At 40.3% G+C, this 24,645-nt stretch overlaps 1 protein-coding gene across 4 annotated transcripts; it reads right to left on the bottom strand.

Annotated features, from left to right (window-relative positions):
• Positions 1-431: 431 nt before the first annotated feature.
• Positions 432-22,634, bottom strand: LOC136435494 (TBC1 domain family member 25-like). 4 transcript variants are annotated; one of them, XM_066429057.1, is made up of 5 exons: positions 22,474-22,634; positions 17,821-17,930; positions 4,990-5,138; positions 3,498-3,593; positions 432-2,683 (listed from the first exon to the last, which is right to left on the bottom strand). In XM_066429057.1, exons 1-5 carry the CDS (start codon positions 22,525-22,527, stop codon positions 1,032-1,034), a joined length of 2,061 nt encoding a protein of 686 aa, XP_066285154.1. In that variant the 5' UTR covers positions 22,528-22,634; the 3' UTR covers positions 432-1,031. The 4 variants fall into 4 exon arrangements, with proteins under 4 accessions (XP_066285154.1, XP_066285156.1, XP_066285157.1 ...); XM_066429059.1 differs by lacking the exon at positions 22,474-22,634 and adding an exon at positions 20,715-20,820; XM_066429060.1 differs by lacking the exon at positions 3,498-3,593.
• Positions 22,635-24,645: the final 2,011 nt, after the last annotated feature.

The following is a 24,645-nucleotide window of genomic DNA, read 5'->3' as shown; positions in this document are numbered from 1 at the left end:
CTTCATCATAGCTCGTTGTACGATTTTGATGCTGTAGAATATTCTAGCAGGCTGTGACAAGATCGTCTGTCGACAAGGATCTAGGACATCTTTTTAGGGTGACGATAGCTGAATTTTCCTGGGCTAGTTCACGACGATAACAAGGATGCCCTCGGTTTGCGACCATATGATGATCACAAGACGTATATGACCTGGCCCTTAGCAGTTTCATGCAATGTTTAACTTTTCATGAGGATAACTAATTGGAACACAAAGCTCTCTTCCACATTTGTCAAAAAGCAATTATTGTACATTTTTTCCCTCTCTCAACTGACAACAGTATGGCAACAAAGATATCGTTATCATTAGTGGTGCGGATCGGTCCGGCCGGACCGGTTCCGGACTTGTAAAACGTTTAGGTTCAAGTCCAAAAAAACCTAAACGTCTGGAAACAAGTCCGGACTTGAAAAAAAATCTCTCACTTATACACTCCTTTTTGTTTCAAACCATCTTAAACCTTCCTTAGATCGTGAAATTTGCACTAGAAAAATATGAAAACATTGCTGTTTTTGTGTTTATAACTGAACCTTTGTGTTAATTACTGACTGTATATAATTCCGTACATATAGTTTTCAAATTACATGTAAAATATCTGCCAATTTGCAATGTTACATGTAACACGGAAAAAATATTCCAAAATTGTTGTTCAGGTCCGGACTTTCAAGTCCGGACCTGAACCTAAACCTCTGGACTCGAGTCCGAACCTAAACCTAAACTCGGGTTTCGATCCGCACCACTAGTTATCATGTTAAATATTACCAAAGTGGCTATATGACCATTTGTTCTATTTTTTATCTGGGTACCTGTCCATGTACATCGAATGAGTACACAGTTGTAGAGGATTTCTCTTTTCTCAGACATTTTTCCACGTAAAGCAGACATACAGGGATTGACACAAGGATAGTAGTGCAGAGATTCTGGCTAGTTATCGACGTGTAGTTGTGCTTCTGACACATGCAGACCAGTGGTAAGATCGATGTTGGTTAGAGCGGCTAACACTGGTTAGGTCCACTGCCGTTACTTGACGCAGATTTCTGTAGCTGTGCCTTTAAGTACTCGGCGAACAGAGTCCGTGCTTTGTTCAGCACCTTGTTGACGTTGTGCTTGCGCACGTGCTTGTCGAAGTGCATGGCGATGTCGTTGTAGTCCATCTGTTCCCGCATGACGATGTCCTGATGCTGCAGGAGGATGGTCAGGCACAGGAACAACATGAAGGGGTTCCCGTACCCAAACTTGTCCGGGGGTGGGAGGGACGACATGGACAGGCCGTTCAGCTGTTTCTTGAACACCATGGGGCTGCGGGCGGGGCTGGGAAGTTCACCGTTAGGTATGGCTGCTTTGGGCCCGTTGGGAACCAGAGAACTCTTGCCATTGCTATGAGTTGAGGAGGAGCTACCGTGGGTTATCTGTTGCGTTGTTCTCTTGGTGGATTTTGGCTCCGCGTCCTTTGACGGCAACCGACTCCCGCGCCCGTCCACCATGCTGTTGTGGTTCCCGTCCTCCTTGTCGGAGGCGGACGACGACGTCCTCCGACGACCTCTCCTATTGGACATTCTGTGGTCACGTGACTTCGGACTGATGCTCTGATTGGATGAGCTTGACGACCTTCGACCTTTCTGTCGCCTGTCGGCCTCGTTGTAGGGGTACCTGGCGATGGAGAGGTTGGCCATCAGCGCCACGTTGTCGATCAGTTCCAGGTCCTTCTGTGGGGGGCTGGGCGGCAGGGAGCTCCACATCACCTCCAACATTCTCAGAGCGTCATAGTAGGCAAACTCCCTCTTCAGTTCCAGGAGCATCCAACGGTAGCAGAAGAACAGGTCCTCGGCCTGCTGCTTGTACAGGTATTCCGTGAACTCTGGGGCGACGCAGTGCATGAGCTCCGTGAGGTGCTGGAACTTGTGGGTCATGGCTTCCCCGTCGAGCATGAAGTTGGGTTTGATGCGGTTCATCAGCGCGCAGAAGCAGACGTACGCCTGGGCCTCGTCGCGCATGGTCACCAAGAGCGGGGACGCGAAGTCGCTCATGCCCTGACAGTAGGAGACGTCGGGGTGGGTCAGAGCGAACGTCGTCAGGATGTTAGAAAGAGCCGTGATGTTGGGGTGGTCGTCCGGCACGGCGAAGAAGTCCAACGTGCGGTCAGTTCTCAGCACGTCCTTTTTGACCATGTTTTTCACAAACTGCGCTTCTTCCGTGTCCTGGGCCAAGAACTTGGCCTTCAGCTTGAGGTACTCGTTTGCTTTCCGTTTCATGTAATCCATCCTCTCCTTCCCGCCCATTCCCGCGGGGTACACGTTCAGGAGGTGTCTCCACACGACTTTGCGCAGCGCCGGGTCCACTCCGCCGTGGTATATTCTCAGTCTCAAGTCCTCCGGGCGAATCAACCGGCCCGACTCATCCAGGAAGGAGTGGAATTCCGTGTCGGAAAGAGCCGGTTTCATCGGCTTCTCGTCTTCCTCTTCCTTGGTGTCGTTGAAGGACAGAACTTGCGTCATGCGCGTGAGCGTGGTCTGGACAGAGCTGAAGAGCGAGCGGCGGAGCGGCGCGGCCTGCGGCTTCTGCCGGTTGTTGGGAACGTTGGGGACCACGGGGTGGGGTAGGGGTTCCGGGGTATCCTTAGATGAAATGATGTCCCAGTCATCCAGGACTGGAAAACAAATAATAACCAGGGGATAAGTCAGCTGTTGCACTATTGTTTTACTCTAAACAATATCATTGCAACTATTACTGTGGGGCCGGGGCTTAAAATCCTGGATGCATTATGCACTTTTGAATACACACAGACCTGTGCACCTAATTTTTGACTGTGGGTGCTCTGGTGCATCTAGATATTTCTGTAGGTACTAACTTTTTTTCAGGTATGATATTTTCTCAAAGTTCAAGGTGCTATTCCTTTGTGACTTACCACCAATATCCTGTAGCCGTCAGAAAATAAAAATAAAACATCGAGCCCTGAGGGTGTTTATACCAAATTTCAGTAGTCATTTGACCAAAAAATATTTGCATTTTTGTTTGTATTTTGCAATTCTTCATTTTGACAGAGGTGGGTGGGGCTATGGGATCGGTCATCCCAAATCGTGATGTGTGACTTTCAGAACAACTTTTTATTTGTACAGAATATCAATACTGTCTACAATCAATTTTCATTGATTAAAATTGTGATAGTTAGTGAATGCTTAAACCTACATACTAGATTAGATGTTCTGCATTAACGGTTAACCACCAAGTGAGTAAAAAAAGTTTATTTACACTCATTACATGTTTGTTGACAAGCAAGCAACACTGCACTGCAAAATTTGCAGATATTTCTATTGCAATATCACCATACAGCAATGAAATATCTGCAAATGATGACTAAGAAAATTTATGTCCAATTTGTGTTAGTTGTGGCTAGTCTATGAAATGATTTAACCCTCCACCAAAAACCACCTTGAGTTGTGGAGGGACTTGCAGGTTTCTACCTTTGTGCCCTGTGAACTCAACAATGGATGGTTTGGACTTGGGCATCAAGGAAAACCGTCGCTTCAGCCTCACTTTCATGTTATTGGGCATCGGGCCTGTCGGGGGAAAACGACGGTGTGCGTGGTTACAGCGGGAAGCGACATGCACGTAAACACATAACCCAAACGAAAAGCAAAGAGGGAGGTCCGGGTTGTAGTGGGGTAAACGCCATGGCAAAGTAATGTTCAAGCAAATAATACGCTACCATACTTCACAGTTTGAACTGTCCATGTGTAATATGATGCTTTGTGGGTAATATGTCAACGTTACAGGCTCCTGTCAATTCATAAAGAATGGAAGCCTTCAACTTTGGCATATTACTCACAATGCATCACACTGCACATGAGCAGTTCAAACCATGAACTAGCTTTTAACACCCAAATTACAAGGCAACACAAGCCATAGCCATGCTAAAACTGTAGTTTGCAACTTTGTCATTTCCATGTATGGAGAACCATTACCAACATAACATTCTTCAGCAAAGCAAAGCACACAAACAGACATTCCTTAAATTTGGCCAAAAGTTAGCTGAAGCAACTTGGCTTTAGATTTATCTAAGATCGTTTAATATTATTTCAAGTTCGAAAATATCAAGTAGGGCTTAACTGTATCCATGACTCAAATTATGTCACCTTTCTCTACAGGTAATTTTAGCCTTGGCTTCTGTGCAAAAGCTGAGCAGACATAATTAAGGATTCTGAGGCCACTCAAATCAAAATCTACCCTTCTAGGATCTCTTGGACTGATGCCATCACTTTGTTATCCCTCCCTTTTACCGCCACCACATTACTTGTAACTACATAAACTGTACTGTAAATTCATGTACTTTTGCAGTGGTTCTATTTCACGGTAGAGGGGAAAAGTTTTTGCTGTTTTGTAAAATCAGGTTTAAAACAATTCTGTAGTACAGTAGTGATACATCAGAAATGCATGTTCACCGTGAATTCATGGTGATGAAGTCAATGCGAGAACCAGGAAAATAAAACCACCACAAAAGTTTCCAAATTTACAGTAAAACAAATATGAATGAGTTTGTACTTGTACTTGTAATTAAATTAAGCTGTGTAGAATGAAGAGTTTGTGATACGTTGATGAAGGTTAGACATCCAGGTAATAAGACGCCAAAAGACAGTTACTCAAGCAACTGGATAGAATTTTGAAACAGTCAAGATAGCGAATGCTGTCTGAAACGTCTGTTTCAAAATTGTATCCAGTTGCTTGAGTAACTGTCTTTTGGCGTAGAGTTTGTGTTCTCGCCATCCTCGAACAGGCGAGCGTCAACCACAAAAGTTTCAAGATTTACAGTATAACAAGTACGAATGAGTTTTACTTGTACTTGTAATTAGATCTCTATGCTGTTTCACGTATGTAAATGAGTTTGTGTTCTACCACGCTACAGTACTTGTAATTACATATGCTGCTTCACGAATGTAGATGAGTTTGTGTTCTCACCATCTTCGAACGGGCGAGCGTCCACCCGGAGGCGGAGGTACGGGTGCGAGGACGAGATGAACGCGGCGTCCAGGTCCCAGTCGGACAGCAGCGACAGCCACACCTCCTGCCCCTCAGAATCATGGGATAGGTAGCTGATGGTGAAGTCACTGCAGAAAACACACAGGAAAAACAAAGTATAAGGTAAAAAGTTTTGCTACGGCACACATTTTCAGCCAAGCACATCAGGTCACCCATACTCTAATTATATTCCCCTTCCAGTGGGAAGGGGGATATACTGTTTTTGCTTGCCTGTTCTTCTTCTTCTTCTTTCTTCTTCTGCCAAAAACCAAGTAGATGTGCGGTGGTAGCTCTACTAATGATATTGCAGAAAGTTATATGTACCTTATGTTACAATGTACGAATGTTATATTTGAGATGTAGGTACCTATAGGAAAGGTGAATACACCTGACAATAAATTATGCTAATGAGGACCTAATTTGCATAATCTATGCATAAACTTGTATTTCCCTTACCGTAAAAGCTGCAGATGTCATATTTGAGATGTAGGTACCTTCAGGAAAGGTGACCACACCTGTATATAAATTATGCTAATGAGGACCTCATTGGCATAATTTATGCATAAACTTGTATTTCCCTTACCGTAATAGCTGCGGATGTCATCTTTAAGATGTAGGTACCTTTAGGAAAGGTCAGAAAACATGGCCATAAATTATGTTAATGAAGGCCTTATGCATGATATATGCATATCCCTTACCACAAAAGCTATGGATGTCATATTTGAGATGTAGGTACCTTTAGGAAAGGTGAACACACCTGACCATAAATTATCCTAATGCCGGCCTCCTTTGCATAATTCATGCAGAAACTTCATAATACCCTTACAGCCAATGCTAAGGATGTCATATTTGAGGCGTAGGTAATGGGAGGGGAATATCCTGCATTTTCCCAAAAATGTTGCCATTCTAGTTGATATGTATGTTGGGTACTTTTAGTTGCAGAGATTTTGACACCTGAAACTCCCTCATATACAGGGCTGCTGGCTTTATGTCACCATCCAAAATGATGAATGCAACCCCTCACAACATGTCCGAGCTGGGGCCGACCCTGGAATCAGACCCCAGTCCACGGATCCACCAAATTCCATCAATATGGCAAAACGGCAGGATTACTCTACCACTTGCACCATTGGGACATGCAACAGAAAGACATGCCATCTGGTCAACTTAATTTTCATATAAACCACACTGCATCATTTCCAACACAATATCAGCAGTTTTCTTTCTAAACGTTTTACCTTTGTTGGTCATAATCTATGATCTATAAAAATCTTTAATTGCTGAAGTTTCAGCGATTTGGAACCAGCCAAGAAATTGTGTGGTTACTACCAAACTGCTGTGTTCATATAATAGAATAGCCCTTATGTCAGGGCAATTTGAGTCAACTGTTTCCAACTGAATCCAATTTGGAATGATGTAATGACGTTTGCCAAGTTAATTCTCTTCCTGACCATCTGCCTGAGACTGAAAGAAAATTGTTCTTTCTCTGCACAAGACATATATTCTAACTGCCATGTACTTCCCAGCGCATTCATCAAATCATTGCTGGCTTGAGATACAGTTGAAACTTTACATGACATACTAGCGACAACATTCACAGACTTGCAAAATCAACAACCACATGTAAAACTAAGACAGTAGGGATGAAATGTAATATGGATGTTAGTTATAATGGTTAGGTTTATGCTTCTGAAAAGTCACTCAAAGACATGAACCTGTGCCAGCCAGGCTATTTGTAAAATGTGCCAAAAATAACTGGATAAAATTTTGAAACAGTCAGACGTCAGTGACTAAGGCCTAGGAAAAAAAATGTTGTGTTTCCGGTTACCCGACCGACCCTAGCAAAACCCCCCGACCCTAGCCTTTTTTTTTGGGTATCGGTCGCTGGGAAAAATAATTTCTGAACTTGAGTGATGAAAAACAGCGTGCGAAATACCCGCTTACGCAGTTGTGCAGCGCAACGATATTTTGATCGGAGCAAGTTATTTCTAAACCCAGATTACGCAGTACGCTACCTAAATTTCGGGCCTGAGAACTCGATTTGCGGTAATTATTTGCACGAAGTAGAAAATTTGGACCAAGGAAGCTCTACTCTTCTAACGTCACACACGTGCACACACACACTCTCACTTTCGTAAATTTTCAATCAAAAACCAGACATCGACCCCCAAACAAACAAGTTAATAAAGTTACCGATACTTTTTCATTCGTTTGCATCCATAGTCAACTTGTTTTATTCTGCCTGAAACGCAAAAATCCATCCGAAAGAGAGCGCGGCACCCGGTCGAAAGACGATATTTTGCAGCCGCCATGATGGATTTACAAACTAACGCTAAATATCGCGAGAATGCGTTTATTTCTATGGGGCGAAGTGTTGCTAGTACTAGTGCTGATTTTTGTTGGCAACATTGAAAATTGCACAAGTGGTGATTGAGTCCCTTAACTAAGCTGGGATTTCAAAAAAAAAATTAACTTTGGAACAATTATTATAGAATAAACAAAGAAAGTTGTTAAAATGTTGGGACAGTGAGAAAGCAACTGGACAATGACATAGATTATTGTATTTAGTGATTATTATACATGTATATTCTTAATAATTCACCTGCCACTTTTCCAATTGGTAATTTTATTCCGGGGGGTGCTTTTATTAGATTTTGTTCACCCCCCTTCGGACAGCGCATGTTTAACCACATGAGAATTGAGTGCAATGGTTAGGAGGCTGGCCCAAGCACTTTGAGGCCAACAGTCAGTGCATTTGATGTCACCAGTAAAAAAAAAAGAAAAAGAAAAAAAAAAAGGCAATCCCTACCTACCGACCCTAATTTTTTCGGGACCGTAACAGGAAACACAACATTTTTCCTAGGCCTAAGGAAAGAACTGGGAGAACAGGTTCTTATTACCCGGATGTACATGCAAAAGGGTTCAATCTCTAAACTATCCACTTGAATGTGATTTTCTTCCTCAACAATGACTGTTCACCAGACATAACCATGGACATCACCAATGGCAGCATGGAATTAAGAGTATGATAATACCCTTTCAGGCCCTCACCTGAGCGTGGGCGTGGAGGGGGAGGCCTATATACATATCATCAGGGAGAAAGGATTCTCACTCATCCTGATTACTATAAAGAGATTGGAGGCTAGGGATACTGGTATCTGTAATGGGGGACTGGTCAGGGATTTCACCATTTCATAGCTCAACATTACAGGAAACCCAAGCAATATTAGGGCCAAAAATTGGATTTTGGAAGTCAATTTATTTAGTCATTTCTAAACATGATAAGTTCAAACAACACCATCACAATGCATCATGCATCATACAACGTCGTTGTGATGTGAAAGAACTCACTATAAATCGTCGTCAGGGTTTTTGTAGGCTCGCGAAACTAAGGGAATCATCGTACGGCACGTTTTTGCTCAAAGTATGAAGTTATCACCTAAATGTGCTGAATAGTGTTAGTAAATGTTACTACCATAAATATTTCTCAGCATTTTTTTATTTCAATATTTTGGGCCCTAATATTGCTTTGGTTGCCTTTAAATGAAGTATACATGTACACCTGGGCTGGACGTCCGTTTAATATTCTGTATAATCCTATAACCTTGGATGTGATGCAGCGAGAAACAGGATTATTTAGCAGGATTTCATGCAGCGATTATCAAACAGGATCAGAAGAAACCATCTGGACGAAACTAATATAATGGCAGCAACTGCGGTAAAAAATTGCATTACTATTACTAATGCCGTGAGAGAATTACACACAATAGACAGGAAAGCCTGATAGGATGTATGGATAGGTATAGGATAAACAAAACACAATTGGTTTGAGTTATTGCAGGTTTGATGAACGTCAAACTCAAATCCTGTTTTGTTTTCGTAGGCATTCATGTGTGCCGCCATGTTGGATTTTGACCTCACGCAGGCGCCATCTTGTTTCTGTTTCCGATTTTTACGTCACAACAGTCTTGCATTAGAACTGTTTTACGTCACAACTATTTTGATTATGTGAAATTTGTGTTACATCACAACTTACGTTAAGCAAGGATCTTTAAAATACCAATGATGATAAAAATGACTTAATGTAAAATGATTCTTTAAGATATGCAATTAATCCCCTATCTTATTATGTGACATTTCACATGTAACACCGTATGTTAGGTTTCTTGGGCAAAAATTTTCAGATAATAATCATAACAATAATGACCTAATTTTCAAAAGTACATCTGCATTTACATTGATGATTGCTATATTTCTCTCACTGCATCCCCCCATGTAGGCCCCCATGAATTTCATATAAACCCCTTACACCCCCTCCTGATCCACCCCTGATAGCTGATGACATTGTATGCCCGGTCAGTCCACAGGGACATCATCCAATTCTGCAGCTGTACTGCGTAGGCGTCCCTACCATCCATCGCTGCACCTCGGAATATCGGCCATAAAAATAGCGTGGGCTGTAAGATTAGCCCTGCCTAAACTACGGTAGCTTTCCGCTGTATCACTTCTTGGGACACCCACAGAAAACTATTGATTTGGCCGTGATGATCCTTCTTGTGGTACTGGTGATGATCTCTTGTAACAAGATACCAAAGATTTCATACCTTTCTGAAATATTTGGGCTTTTTTTGTGAATTTCTTGTTTTATTTATCTTTATTGTGAATTTCTGGCTATTTCTGTCTTTGAATTTCCTACTGGCTCTCATAAGGCAACAGACGTGTACATATATAGAAGGAAACTAAAAACAGAAAAAACTTTTGAAATAAAGTATTCTGGGACCTTTCTGGGACCTTTGAACTAACTTCCTGTCAGTGTCCCCAACATGTCTGGCATGTGGAAATAAGTGTGGAAACACACACACACACAGACAAACAAACAGACACACCAAAAAACAACACCCTCCATCCATACACAAAGAAAGACAAGGATAAACTGGAGAGGGTGCAGAACCAAGCTGCCAGGTTCTGCACGAACAACTATGACAGGGGTGCTAGTGTCACTAAAATGAAAACAGATCTACAGTCGGAAGTAATTTGAAGACAGAACAAAAATATCCAGGCTTTGCATGATGTACAAAATGACTAATAAACTTGTGGATGTACCGACTGATAATTATCTAATACCAGCCCAGAAAAGGACAAGAAATAGTCATGCCTTTAAGTACCAGAGTTATAAGCCAAGGATTGATGTGTTCAAAAATCCGTATTTCCCGAGAACCATAGTAGAATGGAACTCCTTGTCATCAGATGCTGTAGGAACGCCCTCACTAGATAGCTTCAAAGAACGATTGCAGTCAGATGTGCAAAAGTTTGGTGTGACAGGCCGTACAGTGTAATATAACCAGCTGCTGCCGCACCGCGTGCCTGCGAAGTTGGTGTGTTACGCCAAAGGGCGGTTATACCGCCTATACAGATACAGATACCCTCCATCCTTGACTTAGCATAGAAAGTTATTGTTGTTACCAAAGTTATAAAGTCTTCCTAATACCACATGTATTGTAACTAGAATGTACATGTTGTTAAAAGGGAGACCCAGTGTCCTGTATACTGGTGACTTGATCTGACACTGTAACCATACAGCAAATTGGATCATTACACGCTGCATAAATCACTACTCAAGCCATTACATATCAACTACCCCTTTCTTGGAATCCCCTCTGAACTTCATTCAAATGTAACAATGACAAAAATAAGAAAAACAGAAAGGTCACTGTAGCTATTTTCATTTTTTTTTACCTAAGGCCACATCAATTTTATTTGTTGATTCTCGGATTTTTTCCCAAAAAAATTGGAGCGACAGGGAAAGAAAAAAATAATAAAATTTTTTTTGGCAAATAGTCTGGGGTGAAGATAAGGGTTAACATAACATAAAGAATAAGAGGATTATTCAAGTTTAAGCTTTGTATGGCTCATTTTATGCAATGCACCCCTTTCTTTGATCTAGTACTATAATTTCAGTAACAAAATTACCTTTTGCCATGCAATACATGGATTGATATTGAGAAATAGTTTTAATAGATGAAAAATTATAACTTATGATCAATGTGACCACACTTTTGCGCAGGTCATTACAATCCATTTTGGTGGCTATTGAGTTTTACAACTGAACAGATAGTAAAAAACTAAAATTGGGAGTTAAAATTTGTGAATGGGAATAGTGACCCAATGTTTTTTTTTTCAAAATGAGAAAACAGGACAGGCTATTCCAAGAAGCAACAAAATAAATTGGTGTGGCTTGGAGTAAAAAAACAACAACAGAAAGATCACTGAAGACTTATCTAAAATATACAATAAGGCAAGAGCTACATGTAGGTATACAGCATATCCTGTCAGTAATAGATATGAATGAGTTGGAAGAACACTTAGTCTGATTGAATTCTTATCGACCAGAAAATGAAACCTGAGGAAACATGACAGTTGCCAGACTTAATAAGTCACATGATCGATAGCCGAGCTTATAAAGAGTGATCATCTTATATTAGGGGATAGTTCAGTAAGGATTCTGGGGAACATGAACCATAAAAAAGAGTCAAAAGGTAAAGCAGTCAAACCTCAGACTGAGGACGAAGCATGACGCTTTTCGTTAGCTAGTAGTGCAATGCAGCTTCACTACGGCTCACGTTTTTGACCAAGCACACCGGGTCACCCCTACTCTTTTCGATAAGTGTGTTGGGTTCTTTTACGTGCAGAGGTTTGACGCTTATGCCTGAAGCACCCTCATACACGGGGCCACCAGCTATACGTCATCACCATCTGAAATGACGAACGCATTCCCTTACAACATGTCCGAGCTGGAGTCGACCCCTAGGATCAAACTCGGGCCCTAGGATCCACGGGGACATGAACCATAAGAAGTCTTAAATATCATAGGATCATGAAAAAAAATCATAACAAGGCTGAGAATTGGGCACAAATGATGAATTCAAGGAAGAAAAATTAAAGACCATTTAATGAAGCCTAAGACCTTTATCGTACACACATACCCACTGGGTTCAGTACAGGTCACAACAGAAAACGTCACAATTTACAAATACATATATAATTTGATAAGCTAGCACTAGTCTAATAATAGTCACTGACACCAAAATGTCATCAACACAACAATGCAGATACACAATGATTGACAAGGGCTCCCTTGGAAATCAGTTACTTGTTTTAACTAACCTAAAGATTGATAAATAAATAAATAAACCCTGAGAACCAATCACAGTCATTTGTCCCTTTCAAACTTGTCTAACCTGTTCCACTAAGACCTATATGATTACCTTCACCAAAAGGGTTATGTGTGTTTGGTTATGTTTGTTTGCATGTATACATGTGTGTATTGTAGTTGTAATTGAACAGCATAACTCAAGAAGCTATAAACGGATTGTCATGAAATCTTGTATGAGGTCAGATACTGTCCAATCAACAAAAATATTTGCATTTTGGCCCACTGGCGACTTTCCTACGTACTGCAGCAGAACATCTGGTTTTCCTATCTTGTGTTCGGGAATAGCTATGGTGGCAATTTTTGTGTAGTAGATAGTCTTGTACTCAATTAAAATTTTGTACATTCACTCTTTGCTTGTCATGTCTTGTCTGGTAACTTTTACTCTAAATCCTTTCCCAAATTCCCAAGAGACAAGATAGTCCTATTCTTGTCAATCAAAAGACATGCTTTAACAACCACATGTACAACTTGACTTGACAAAAAATCCTTTCAAGCCTTCTTTTCAAACTGAGGAATGTGGAATAGTACATGTGTATATCCTTTGAGCCGTCTGGCCTAAAGTTGCTGAAGTCTACACAACTTTTAGACAAACTTTAGATTTTATGATTCTTTTACATAGATATCAAAGTGAATATATACATGTAGATACAAGTATATAGAAAAAGGGAGCCAAGTAAAAAAAAAGATACCGGTGATGATGTTTTCCAAGAAACTATCCTTCTAGCCTGCTTGAGGCAAAGAAAAGACTAGTTGATTACGTTAAATCCCTCGCCACTGGTTGGTTGGATGATTAAATGAACTGGAAGTAATCACCTGTTTGTACCCAAGCTGTGAGAACTACATGCTCATGCAGAGACGATCCTAGCAGAGCAAGAACAATACTTCTACTAATTAGTTTAATTGACTGTTTCCCTATTGTTTCCCTGTGATGGTATATGGAAGACACAGTACTGGCCAGACCTTGCAATTAGGAAACTGTTGTCTCTCCACATACTATAGTAGTTAGGAGTGGGTACCGGTACAAAACCGGTATTTCTTAGTGGACTGGTCCAAAAGAACAGGTCCGTAAAAAATCAGTGGACCGGCCTATGGACCGATAAGAAAATTCATAGTACCAGGCTACCAGCAGGCGGCCACATACATGTAACTGGTCTAAGAAAATACAAAACAGCAGAGTCGTTTTCGAAGACATTAGCTGTGAATCATATCTAGAAACACTTACAGGATGAGTAAACAGACGGCGAGGAGAGTATAGTTATAATTTTGAGACAAAATGCAAACCTCAGAAATTATATTGTTCCAGACATGATGTTTGGAGACTTTTACGTGTGTCTCGCTCTCCAAAATATGATGTATTGCGACACTACTATAATCAGGTGCCCATAATCAGGTACAGGTCCGGACCTGGACCTGACCCTCTGGACCTGGACCTGGACCGGAATTTTATGTACCGGTACCCACCCCTAATAATAGTAGTACTGTAAATCCATTTACTTTTGCGGTGGTTCTATTTCTCAGGAGAGGAAATGAGATTTTAGCTGTGTTGTAAATTTGCGGTTGAAACAATTCTGTAGTACAAAGTCCTACAAGGGAGACATATCCACAGTGTAACTGTTATGAATGCACTGTGGACAGGTCATACCAAAAATAAAGCCACCACAATCAGTTCAAAGATTTACAGTACACCCTCTTTTCTACCTTCCTGCTAACGATTTCTCTGTTTCATTGTCCCTGTCAGATGCAACCAATAGCTACACCTCTAGAGTCATGATATTAAACGAAAAATAATCATTCAAAAACTCAAATTACTCAACTTCAGTTGGTAATACCAAATCTAATTCTTTGTGCGTGCATACAACTGATGTCTTTTCCGAAGAAGACTACTTGCAACAAGCACATGTAGGTGACCTGCTACAATGTAGGTCATAAATGGTTGGACAGGGACTTTTTATAGAGTAGCCAATAACTTAGGTTTGGGACGAAGTACCATAAAGTTGTAGTGAAGCACTTTTCAATTTATTTGATGATAGATACTGAGAAGATGATCAGACAAGAGGTATTGCATGTATGTAAATAAGAGAGTGTTAGACAACTTTTTCAGGGTTACCACACATGCCTTGCCTGAGGAAAAATACCTGTGTTAAAACTAATGCAAAGATTCACCAACTTAATTGGAAGCTTCACAAGCATATATGGATAGGAATGGGAAGGTAGGACACAACACAAAACTGCCCTATTGTCATTATTTTGAATCTGAAATGGCACAATGCAGCATACAATCTAAATCTTATCCTTCATGTAAAAAAAGTATGAAAAATTTACGTAAACGATGGAAATATTTTTGTAATCCTTGGTAATATAATCTAAACATGCTCACCCATCCCTCAGGTACGTACGGCCATCTTCCAGCCACTTTTGGGACATGCTGGTACTAGCATGTTCCTTTTTTAACCATGCATGTATGTCACGAGATATAAGACTGCTTGCTAAAACTAAAAGATCGTAACATGCAAAACTGAGTGAAGTACAATCCTTGCTAAAGTACTGTATCTGGCCTTTTTCTCTGTAGTTGACTGAACACTACATAAAGATGTGATCCAGATTCCAAAAGAAACTCTACAGACTCTGCGTGTATGAAGACAACTTGTCTCTCAAGGCTGCAATGCAGACATTGTGACCAGGGCAGCCAAACACATTTGTATAGAATGTGACAAAGGGAAAACCTGAAAGACTGGTCAGGTCAGGTGTCAAATGCTCTAAAGGGGGGGTCAGAATTGATACACACAAACTCAACTATTACTCGTACATCAATCAGCAAAAATATCAATTTTACTTGCTGTGAAAGCTGACCAAAAATTTGGAAACTTGATTTCAGCCAATCATATAAATTTGTAAATCAATTGTTTTGTATTGTACATGTATATCATTGGAAAGCATATTCATCACCATTTACAGTGACACCAAATTCGTAATGCTCCTAATTCCTACATTCAAAGATTAAGGTCTCATTCATGTATTACTCCGAGTGGGCACCCTAAAAGAGTCCGTTGCCCAAAAAATGAACGGCTGCATGAACGTGTGTCTATATCGGTGGGAAATTCCCTTTAAGCTATCCCAGCTGATCTCAAGCCTTAAACTGATGAAAGCTTGTTTGTATCTGAAGAAATTAGCAGGCAAAGTTTGTCAGCCGCGCGCGAGGTCGGAGGTACACAGCCCGGGCATCGTGTGTGATGTGGTCATGCGCTTGCAGCTGGAAAGTGGCTTTTTGGGGGGTGTAGCCAAGTGCAGGTTGTAATTGCTATAAAAAGAGATTCTATGTAGTGATTTTTTTGCATGATCTAGGGTAAATGTCCTCAACATAGAATGAATAACATTGGTGCATTTTCTATATCTTCATTACGAACGCGCCCATGTAAAACACGTATTATAACATGTAAGCCTATGGGGCGAAAAAACTCATGAATGAGACCTTAAACAGCAGAGTTGACAATGCAAGTGTGTCACATGACAAAAGTGCTGAAACTTCCCTGCCAACACAGTGTCTGACGTTGGCAGGAAAATTTCATATTTTCTTTAGCAACCAACTTAAGATATCATCTAGTCGTTGTGCTCATTGAATAAAAGTGTCGTCATAATCATAATGCTAGATCTAATCATTAAAAAACTGACAGACACATGACCAAGGAAAATTCAGCGCTTTTTTCTGTCACATACCAATATATGTACAGTGTTCTCGCCAGAATTTTTTCACAGCATAGGGGTCAGGTACAGAAGGCCAACTTTACGCGGCGCAAGCTACGAAAAAATTACCACAGAGTAGGGAGTTCGGCTTGTTCCCCTGGAAAATTTTTGAATTCATAACCCAATGAGACACTATTTCCTGCATTATGAGGGATAAATTTTGTGAAGTAAAGTTTTTCCTCTGTTACAGCCTCATGCTAAAACCAAATATGAACTTTTTGTAAGATTTATGAAGGGTCACAAGGTTCTTTCCAGAAAGAAACACCCCTATGCTGGTTGAAACACAGCATAGGGGTCCAGACCACAGCATAGGGGGTCCAAATCACAGCATAGGGGGCCCCTATGCTGAAAAGGCCTGGCGAGAACACTGATGTAGCCCTGGTGCTAAACACATGAACGTATGATCATAGCAAGCAATTAATGAATAAAATTTCCAATGATATACTGCATACTATAATGCAACTGATGAAATAATGATGGAGATCTGATTGATCAAATTCAAGATTCCAAACTTTTTTGGGGTGGAAGTAGTTTACTGAGTTGAAATCCTAAGCCAAACATGTCCTTGGTTTTTCCAGCTGACTGGTTGGTGTAATTCTCAGGGACACTGTTCACAGCAAAAACCTGTTCTGTTAACCCCTCCGGGTACATGTGCACATGTACTCTAAATTGTGAAATATTCACAGTGGTCTCTAATGTTCAATATTTTCTCAGTGACCTCTGTCAACTTTGAACACATGTATTGTCATCACTAATTAGCGTTATTTCAACCGCAAATTTAAGCTAAGGTAAAACACTGTGAATAAAGTCCTAATACAAGTCCTCCCAAACTTAAAACAATTTACAATTACAGTGTATGTAGTCAGTCTTCCACTACATAAATTAAAATCATCAACCCATGAAATACTAGTGGGGTCACTGAACTTAATTTGCTGGTCAGTAAACACACTGAAGGCATGCAAGGTCAAAACTACTGTAAATACATCCACTTTCGAGGAAGTTTCGTGGCAGTTTAATTTCCCAGTACCAGGGAAAAGGGGGGTTTTCGCGATTAGTGCTCGATATGTTCACAGTTGACAATTCTGTCTTACAATAGACTTACATATTTGGGGTGTTATGAGTTCACTGTTTGGGATTATGGCATACCGCAAAAAAAATTATACCTTTCATTTCTAGAGTTACAGTATTCCAACCCTATTTCGTCATTAGCCTTGCAATAGGGACAAGGGGGTGACTGACCGGTCAATAAGCACACTGACTGAGGGTAAAAATCAACATTGATGGACGTTCTGAATCATATTTTCTCGAGTAAACTTGTTGTGTACCACACATGAGGATAAATGATAAATCATGACATTAACAGTCATTGGGACCAAAGTGTAAACATGCTTAATAGTCTTCCAGCCTGGATACTGTCCACATGTATCAAAAGATTGGATTGGAATGAAATGTGACCCACATCCCTGAAGGGACCTTGAGTACAATCTCAGGGCTATTTATACAATGCGGCCTCGGCATGGCCCTCTTTGGAAACGAACGAAAATTGATGCGTGCGTGGATGTCATCCATAGAATCAAATCAACATGGCCTTACAGGGGTTCATCTAAATCAGGAAAGAAGGGCGCTGCGCCCTCTTGTTTCAGCCCAGCGCCCCCTTGTCGAATTCAGATTTTAGCTTAATATCCAGCATACAGCCTTCACTCAGCAATCGATTCTTCCATAAATACATAGAATTCGCTCCCTCGCCTGTGTGTGATCCCTCTTATTAAATTTTTCTAGAAAAAACCCTGGGCCCTTATATGTGAAAATAAACTCACCTCTGTAGATGGAAAGCCCTCCTGAGCGTGTGGCGCAGAACCTCGTACGACGTGATCTGTGGGTCCACGGCAAACTTCCTGTACTCCGGCTGCATCAGACCCTCACATTTCTGCAATAGACACACAAGGCTGGTAATAAGTACTGGGAAAATCATGTACTGTAACTGTTATTGTTCTAAATTCTTCACATAGTAAATGCTTTTCCCATGACAAGTATGTGAATACAACCATTTTATATCAAATGTATAGAAATGCTGAGAAATTGGGAAAATTGCGATTTCAGCTGGTTGCACTTGCACGTGCACGTAATCAGATATAAGTTATGGTGGCATCAGCAATATTGTTTCTGTCATTATTATATTTATTGATGGTGAACCCTTTCATTTCCTATGATATATGCAATACCTCAAACAGGACAACCACATGTTCCCTTCAAAAAACACATCCTACATGTGTTGGAGACTGGACTACAGGTATTGGTGGGGGATATCTCTGTATGCACATTTTCAAAATTAAATCACAACAAAAAGTGCATGTTAACAAAATCAAAACATATTCATGCATAATATGTATCTGTATACTTAGTATTAAGTTAACTTAAATAGTGAAGGTCTGTCCTTGTTTGACACTATATAGTATACAGTCTCAATAACATTGAATTCCACGGACAATAACCAGATATGATTTCCATCATGAAATATGTTCTACACACCCTGGACTACTCTCTACAATCCATAATCCAACTTGCATATTGACGGACTCCAAATTTCCCCTGTGGTTTGAGACATGGATACACTAATGGCATAGGTAAAATATACATCAACAGTATGTGCACAGTTGAACACTTTTAGAACTAGCAGATATACTGTAAATTCAGAAATGTTCGCGGTGGTTTTATGTTTGCGATTTTCGCAGCCACCGTTTCACCGCGAACTTAATTTTGTCCAATACTGAAGCAGTATGTGACTATAACAATGCCGCGAACTTAAAACCACTGCGAACACTCCATTTTCCCCTTAGCGAGAAATAAAAACCACGCGAACCTAAAAGCATTTACAGTACTATGGTAAAAGAGGAAGGGACCATTCAATGGCAAGCATAACTGACATTTATGTGCATATAAATGTACATGTATATGCTAGTTCAGAGTTTGAAGTGCACATGGTCAGTGTGATGTACTGTGGGTAATAACCAAAGATGTATTGCCCAGGTCTTCAACTTTTGACAAATTTCTCATATACACTAATGTTACATACAAAACTTTTCATATTCACTACTGTTACATACAAAACTGAAATTACCAGCAAGGCAAAAACATCACTGCACACACTTTTTATGATGTCTATGTGACTCGAATGAACAGATTTGCTTTCAGATTATCAAATTTAGTTTAGGGCACCAAGGAGGCTCCTTCAGGGCACCAACCATTTTTCATCTTCTAGGAAGTACAGTAGATGCCTTGTATTTTTTGTTAAATCACTGTAGAAAATTGCTGCAAAAGTTCAATCAAAGTACATGTTTGTTTGTCATCTATTGCACACCCTTTGTTTCTGACTTTCTCATTAATTTTTCTAGAAACTTTCTTTTGATTAAGAAACGCACAGCAACAAAAGACTGTGCAGTGAGTGACCTCCTTTCTGTGACCTTTTAAATTATGCCTTCCAGCCAAACGCTATCCTGCCTTTTCAAACAGTGATGTCAAAAATGTGTGGCACACATATCCATCAACATTTCAGTGTACTATTTTCAGGACAGCCACGTATCTTCTTGGTCACTCATCCCAAGAAAGCATGATAGCCAAACCTAAACAAATTTGTTTTTACAGCTATATACAGTACTATAGTATGTACCCTCATACATGCAACTGTATAATGATGTGTAAAGGTGTGTGGGCGGATGTATTTATCATTATACTGGTACATCCGTTTGAAAGAACTGCGAGTGTCCCATTGCCTTATCAAATATGGCGGCGTGTTTTCTTGGAAGGGCAAACAAGCACCTGCATCCTTGTGCCTAGTGGCATGGGAACTGTTTCATTTGCATGATACAATTTACAAACAGCATGACAAAACGTGGCTAAACAAGTGTTTGATTGCAACTGAGTGGTCTACTTAAAGAGTAAAAGTGGTAATTTAGCATGAATATGCAGGAAGATGAATACTGTAAATTCCTTTACTTTCACAGTGGTTTTACTTCTTGGTAGTAGGGAAAGGGTGGTTTTTGCAATGTTTTAGATTCGCAGTTGAAAAGATTTTGTAGTACAATGATAATGCATAGGAAACGCATCTTTGTGGTGTTTTTTTGAGGCCACAATGAAAATAAAACTACGACGAAAGTTTCAAGGTTTACAGTAACAGAGAGTTTTCAACATATGAGTTGCACATGAAATATCTTCATATCTCATTTGTCAGATTTTTAATAACAGTAGCATCACTGCTTTAAGATAAAAGCAAGCTTAAGTCTACTAAGCGTCTTGTTTAGAAGGATGATCTTTTTAAAGCATGTTCACTTGTAGATCAATGAACGTACCAAACTCTGCACACCTGAATGGTTTCTACAAAGTCTTGGTACAGCTGTGAATAGAACTAAGACATACAACACCACGAAACAGGTGCGCAGTTGGTCTGCATACCAGAGTACAGCAGCTATGCATAACATTAACAGGTGCATTATGACAAAACATACCAACATAACACTGGTAATAGGTATTTCTCTTTGATTCCAAAACAATCCACATACTTGTGTCTCCTATTTATAAAGATCTATAAACATAAACAAATAACAGGGTCACGGCACGCTCTGAATGGTAGCATTTGTTGTAACTTACTGGGTCATTAAGAATAAGAAACATCCAAGGCCGTTTTGAAGACGAACTGAGCGACCACAGGAAATACCTGGTATCCTTTCACAGTTGTTCTGCAGTCTAGTCACGTTGGATAAGTCAGGTACGAATTGGTTCAGTGAAGTGAATGATCTCAAAACAACAAGTGCTCCTTCTTTGGGAGAGTTCAAAACATTTTCTGTTGCGAAAACAAGTCCAGAATTTGTTCAATTTGCCTCCCACAAGAAAGACAATAATGCAACATTTTACATTCAAATAACAATTAACTTCACTTACTAGGAATAATGCTTGGATAAAGAGGCTAACAGTATGATTCCACTAGAGTACATCTTGACCATGTTAACTAAAAATTGCCTTGAGCCCTATGTGTCTATATTTAGAAATTTTGCAAAACAATCTATGACAAACGTCAATTGTTACATCTATACAACAGGAATAGGCTTGAATCAGTGAAGTCAGGATCCAAGAATCAGTGCAATATATATAAATACCTCAGAGCAGTGGTAGCCTGTGAGTTTGATCTCAGGTACCGTAAATGCAGAAATGTTCGCGGTGGTTTTATGTTCGTGGCTTTCGCGGCGACCATTTCACCGCGAACTTTAAACCACTGCAAACATTTTTGTCCAATACTGTAGCAATATGTGACTGTAGCACTGCCGCTAACTTAAAATCACCGTGAACACTCCATTTTCGCCTTAGCATGAGATTAAAACCACACAAATTTAACTGCATTTACAGCAGTGGCCAAAAAATTCTTATTGACAGGAACACCCAGTCAATAGTGCCAAAAATTCTTATTAACAGGAAGTGAGGAACATCAGGTGTGAGTGTCAATAGTGTCAATTAAGTCAACAGTGCCAAAAATCTCTTTATAGTGTCGAACAGAGTCTTATTTACAGGAACATCCTGCCAATAGTGCCAAACAAATTCTTATTGACAGGAACATCCCGAGAAAATATTTTACAAATGTGCATATGTTACCATTCCAAATTCAAATGAACTAATTAACATCATAAAACAAAATAATAATGCTTCTGTCGCCAATATAGGCATTTATCTAAACATGTTTCTATATGACAACAGCCTTAGCCATAATTATTTATTTTCTCATTGTCAACGTAATTATGCAAGCAGCATCGGAATGCACCTGTCATTTTGTGAACAACAATGCAAAAGGTGTGAAATTAAGACAAAGGCGTCAAAGACACAAGTTTTAACAGGTCCTAGGTACGATTTTTTAATCTCTTTTCCAAAAAGAGAAAACGCCTCCCTCCCACACAAATTGTCATTTTTTACTTCCGAATTTCCGGAAAGACGCATTTGACTTACCTTCATTCTGAAGGCCATTTTATTACATTAGGTCCTAGACACTGATCAACATAAGAGTCTACTGTTATTGTTATTTTACCATTGCCAGAAAATCATGTAAGCATAGAGAATATCTGATGTTTTTGTTTATACAGTTAGATCCGGGATCGCAACACACATATGTCACCAGTACGAAATTAGATTCAGAAACGGGGAGATTTTTGTCTAAAATTCTGCACCATCTGCCAAAAAATCTCCTACGCAATCACGTCGACGGAGAAAATGTGCGTCAGCAAGTCTTTAATAAAGTCAATGGAGACATATTCCACGTCAACGCGAGCCAAAATATCGATCGCAGTTGAAGAGTACATATAGGGAAAATTAGAAGTGCAGCCACCAAGCAGGCTAGTGAAAGCCCTGCCCCCTTACCCATACATCGCACAATCGTCCCTCAAAAAACAGCCTCGTAACACGATATACGCCATATAAAATGGCCTCCCTACCTTCACTTTGATCCGGATGACCTCCCTCTCTTCGGGGAACACTATGCCTTCCATGTTTGGGCCAGTTTTGGGAGGTAAAACCGACCCAGACCGACATCAGACAGTACACACAGCAAAGATGGAAGGGACCAGATCCGTGACGTCAGAGCTGCGTCACCACCGGGTTAGCCCAAACTCGGCACACGGGAGGGGGTTTCAGTTTTCTTTAAACGTTGTAGAAGTGCGATTTACACAACATGATAAAGGTAATAGTATGATGCAAATACTATAGATTATGTCATAAATTTAATTTTAAAAGTCATATAATGTTGTAAAATTTGAATACAATAAATAAAGTTTTGAATAAGTGCACCCCTGGATCAGGTGTGATAGACCTGTCCCAGCCCAGGTAAAGACATGCCTTAGATAACCCACCAAGGACATCTTTTGTATATAAGTCCTTGGATAAACCTATCTGGAACCTTCACCTAGCTGACATCACTTTGCATCATCACCTCAACTCTTGAACTGACAGGTTGCGTTCAAATCACTGTCATATTGTTGTTAATAGTATGATTTGTTTAGCTTTTATCAATTATTGCTCATTTTTATCAATTTCAATGGGAATCTTGTCCCAGTTCACCAAATCGCACGCCATTCCTTTCTCAGTATAAAAGAATACAAGTAGAATTCAGCTTGACAGAATGCAATTCTACATCCAAATTGTAACATTTTGCAGACAGCTACAAACAAAATCAGTCATTTGAAAAGCAGAAAACTGGTACATGTATACACCAGGTGCTATTGTGTAAAATGAAAAGGTGGAAAACTTAATAATTGGTCATTATGATACCCACATCTCCCTGTTTGTGTCTTTGTCTCCTCTTTAATCATCTTCAACAGTTGACTATGAGTAAAAAACCCAGTGTTATTGTCTTCCCATTCATTGTCAAGATAGTACATATGTATACCAACCTGCTAAACAAGTAGGTCCTTGGTCCCAGATGGACAGGTCTTGCATTTGCTTCAAAACTCTCACAGATATGTACTGTGCAATTTTCAACCACCTACTTTCTACTCTGTTTGTTGGCATGAAGGTTTCTGCAAGCAAATACAGCTGGGTTACCTGGTAAGGTGATCTGCGGTATTCCAACCAATGCAAATTGTGAGAATTCCACAAGAGAAAGGCATGACTGGTCTGCAGTTCGTACCCGAATTGCTAGGTGGTGCTAGGTTGCACTTATGCGAATACTTCAGGGCCTTCAGAGGGATCAGGGGTCATAATTATTTGCAGTCTGCCCTAGAAAATATGAGAACACATGACAGCACCTCTATGTCATGTAAAAACCTTATACCTACAGAGCCAATTACGGCAGCAGTTTTAATTATCTGTATTCATTAATTACAGCAAATCAAGGGAGTAAAGTTTAATTTTCGTGCGTCCCTGTTTGGTTGTGTTTCTACACGGTTTTGTATGTTCTTACCATCAAGAAGGCAAAGTCTCGATAGTTATGTATGTGTTACACTTCTGTACGTTTGGGACCGCATTGTGATGTCATTGTTATGTCCCTGTAGCTCTATTGGTAGCGGCTTCGCAGTTGAGCCTCCTGTTTCCAATTAGTTGGATCCGGGAGTCCCCGGATCGAATCCCGGGAAGGATATCCTTGTCGGAGCTGCACCGTCTTTCGGAAGAGACAAAAAATGGGGGTCTCGTGTTCGAGGAGGTGCCTCGAGTGCGTTACAACAGCCTCATCACTCACATTGGTACCTACTGGCTGAAATAATACAACCTGGTGAATTATATATGTAAATACTTTGCGCTTGGGAACGCATCTATAAGCAGCGACACCTATGCTGCAGTGCAATGTGAACCAGTCAGAATTGCCTTGAAGAAGGTGGCAGATGGTCACCGAAACATCGGTTGAATAAATCTCTTGGTTGTGTAAAAAGAGTCTTTTTATTCAGTGACTTACCAACCTGATGAAACTATTCACGGATCTGTTATCCCATATTACCTTGCTTCAATAGAGTGGTAATTTTCTCTAGTAACCACATCAGGAGGCCCATGATTCAGAATGGGATCCTCATTTTCCAGGTTTATTACTATCATTACATACTGATAAATGTGTGTGCAGCTAGGTCAAATTCCTCTCCTGTGCATATGCAGACAAACCAAATTTGAAAATAAATATG

Source organism: Branchiostoma lanceolatum, chromosome 5, assembly GCF_035083965.1.
Source record: "Branchiostoma lanceolatum isolate klBraLanc5 chromosome 5, klBraLanc5.hap2, whole genome shotgun sequence".
Taxonomy (NCBI): domain Eukaryota; kingdom Metazoa; phylum Chordata; class Leptocardii; order Amphioxiformes; family Branchiostomatidae; genus Branchiostoma; species Branchiostoma lanceolatum.
This window is presented reverse-complemented; position numbering and strand designations above follow the sequence as displayed.

Excerpts from the sequence above, each read along its gene's own strand:
- LOC136435494 (XM_066429057.1), bottom strand. The coding sequence starts at position 22,527 with ATGGAAGGCATAGTGTTCCCCGAAGAGAGGGAGGTCATCCGGATCAAA. Across the intron at positions 17,931-22,473 it reads TCATCCGGATCAAAGTGAAG|AAATGTGAGGGTCTGATGCA; the intron begins GTAGGGAGGCCA and ends TGTCTATTGCAG. Across the intron at positions 2,684-3,497 it reads TGAGTTCACAGGGCACAAAG|TCCTGGATGACTGGGACATC; the intron begins GTAGAAACCTGC and ends TTTGTTTTCCAG.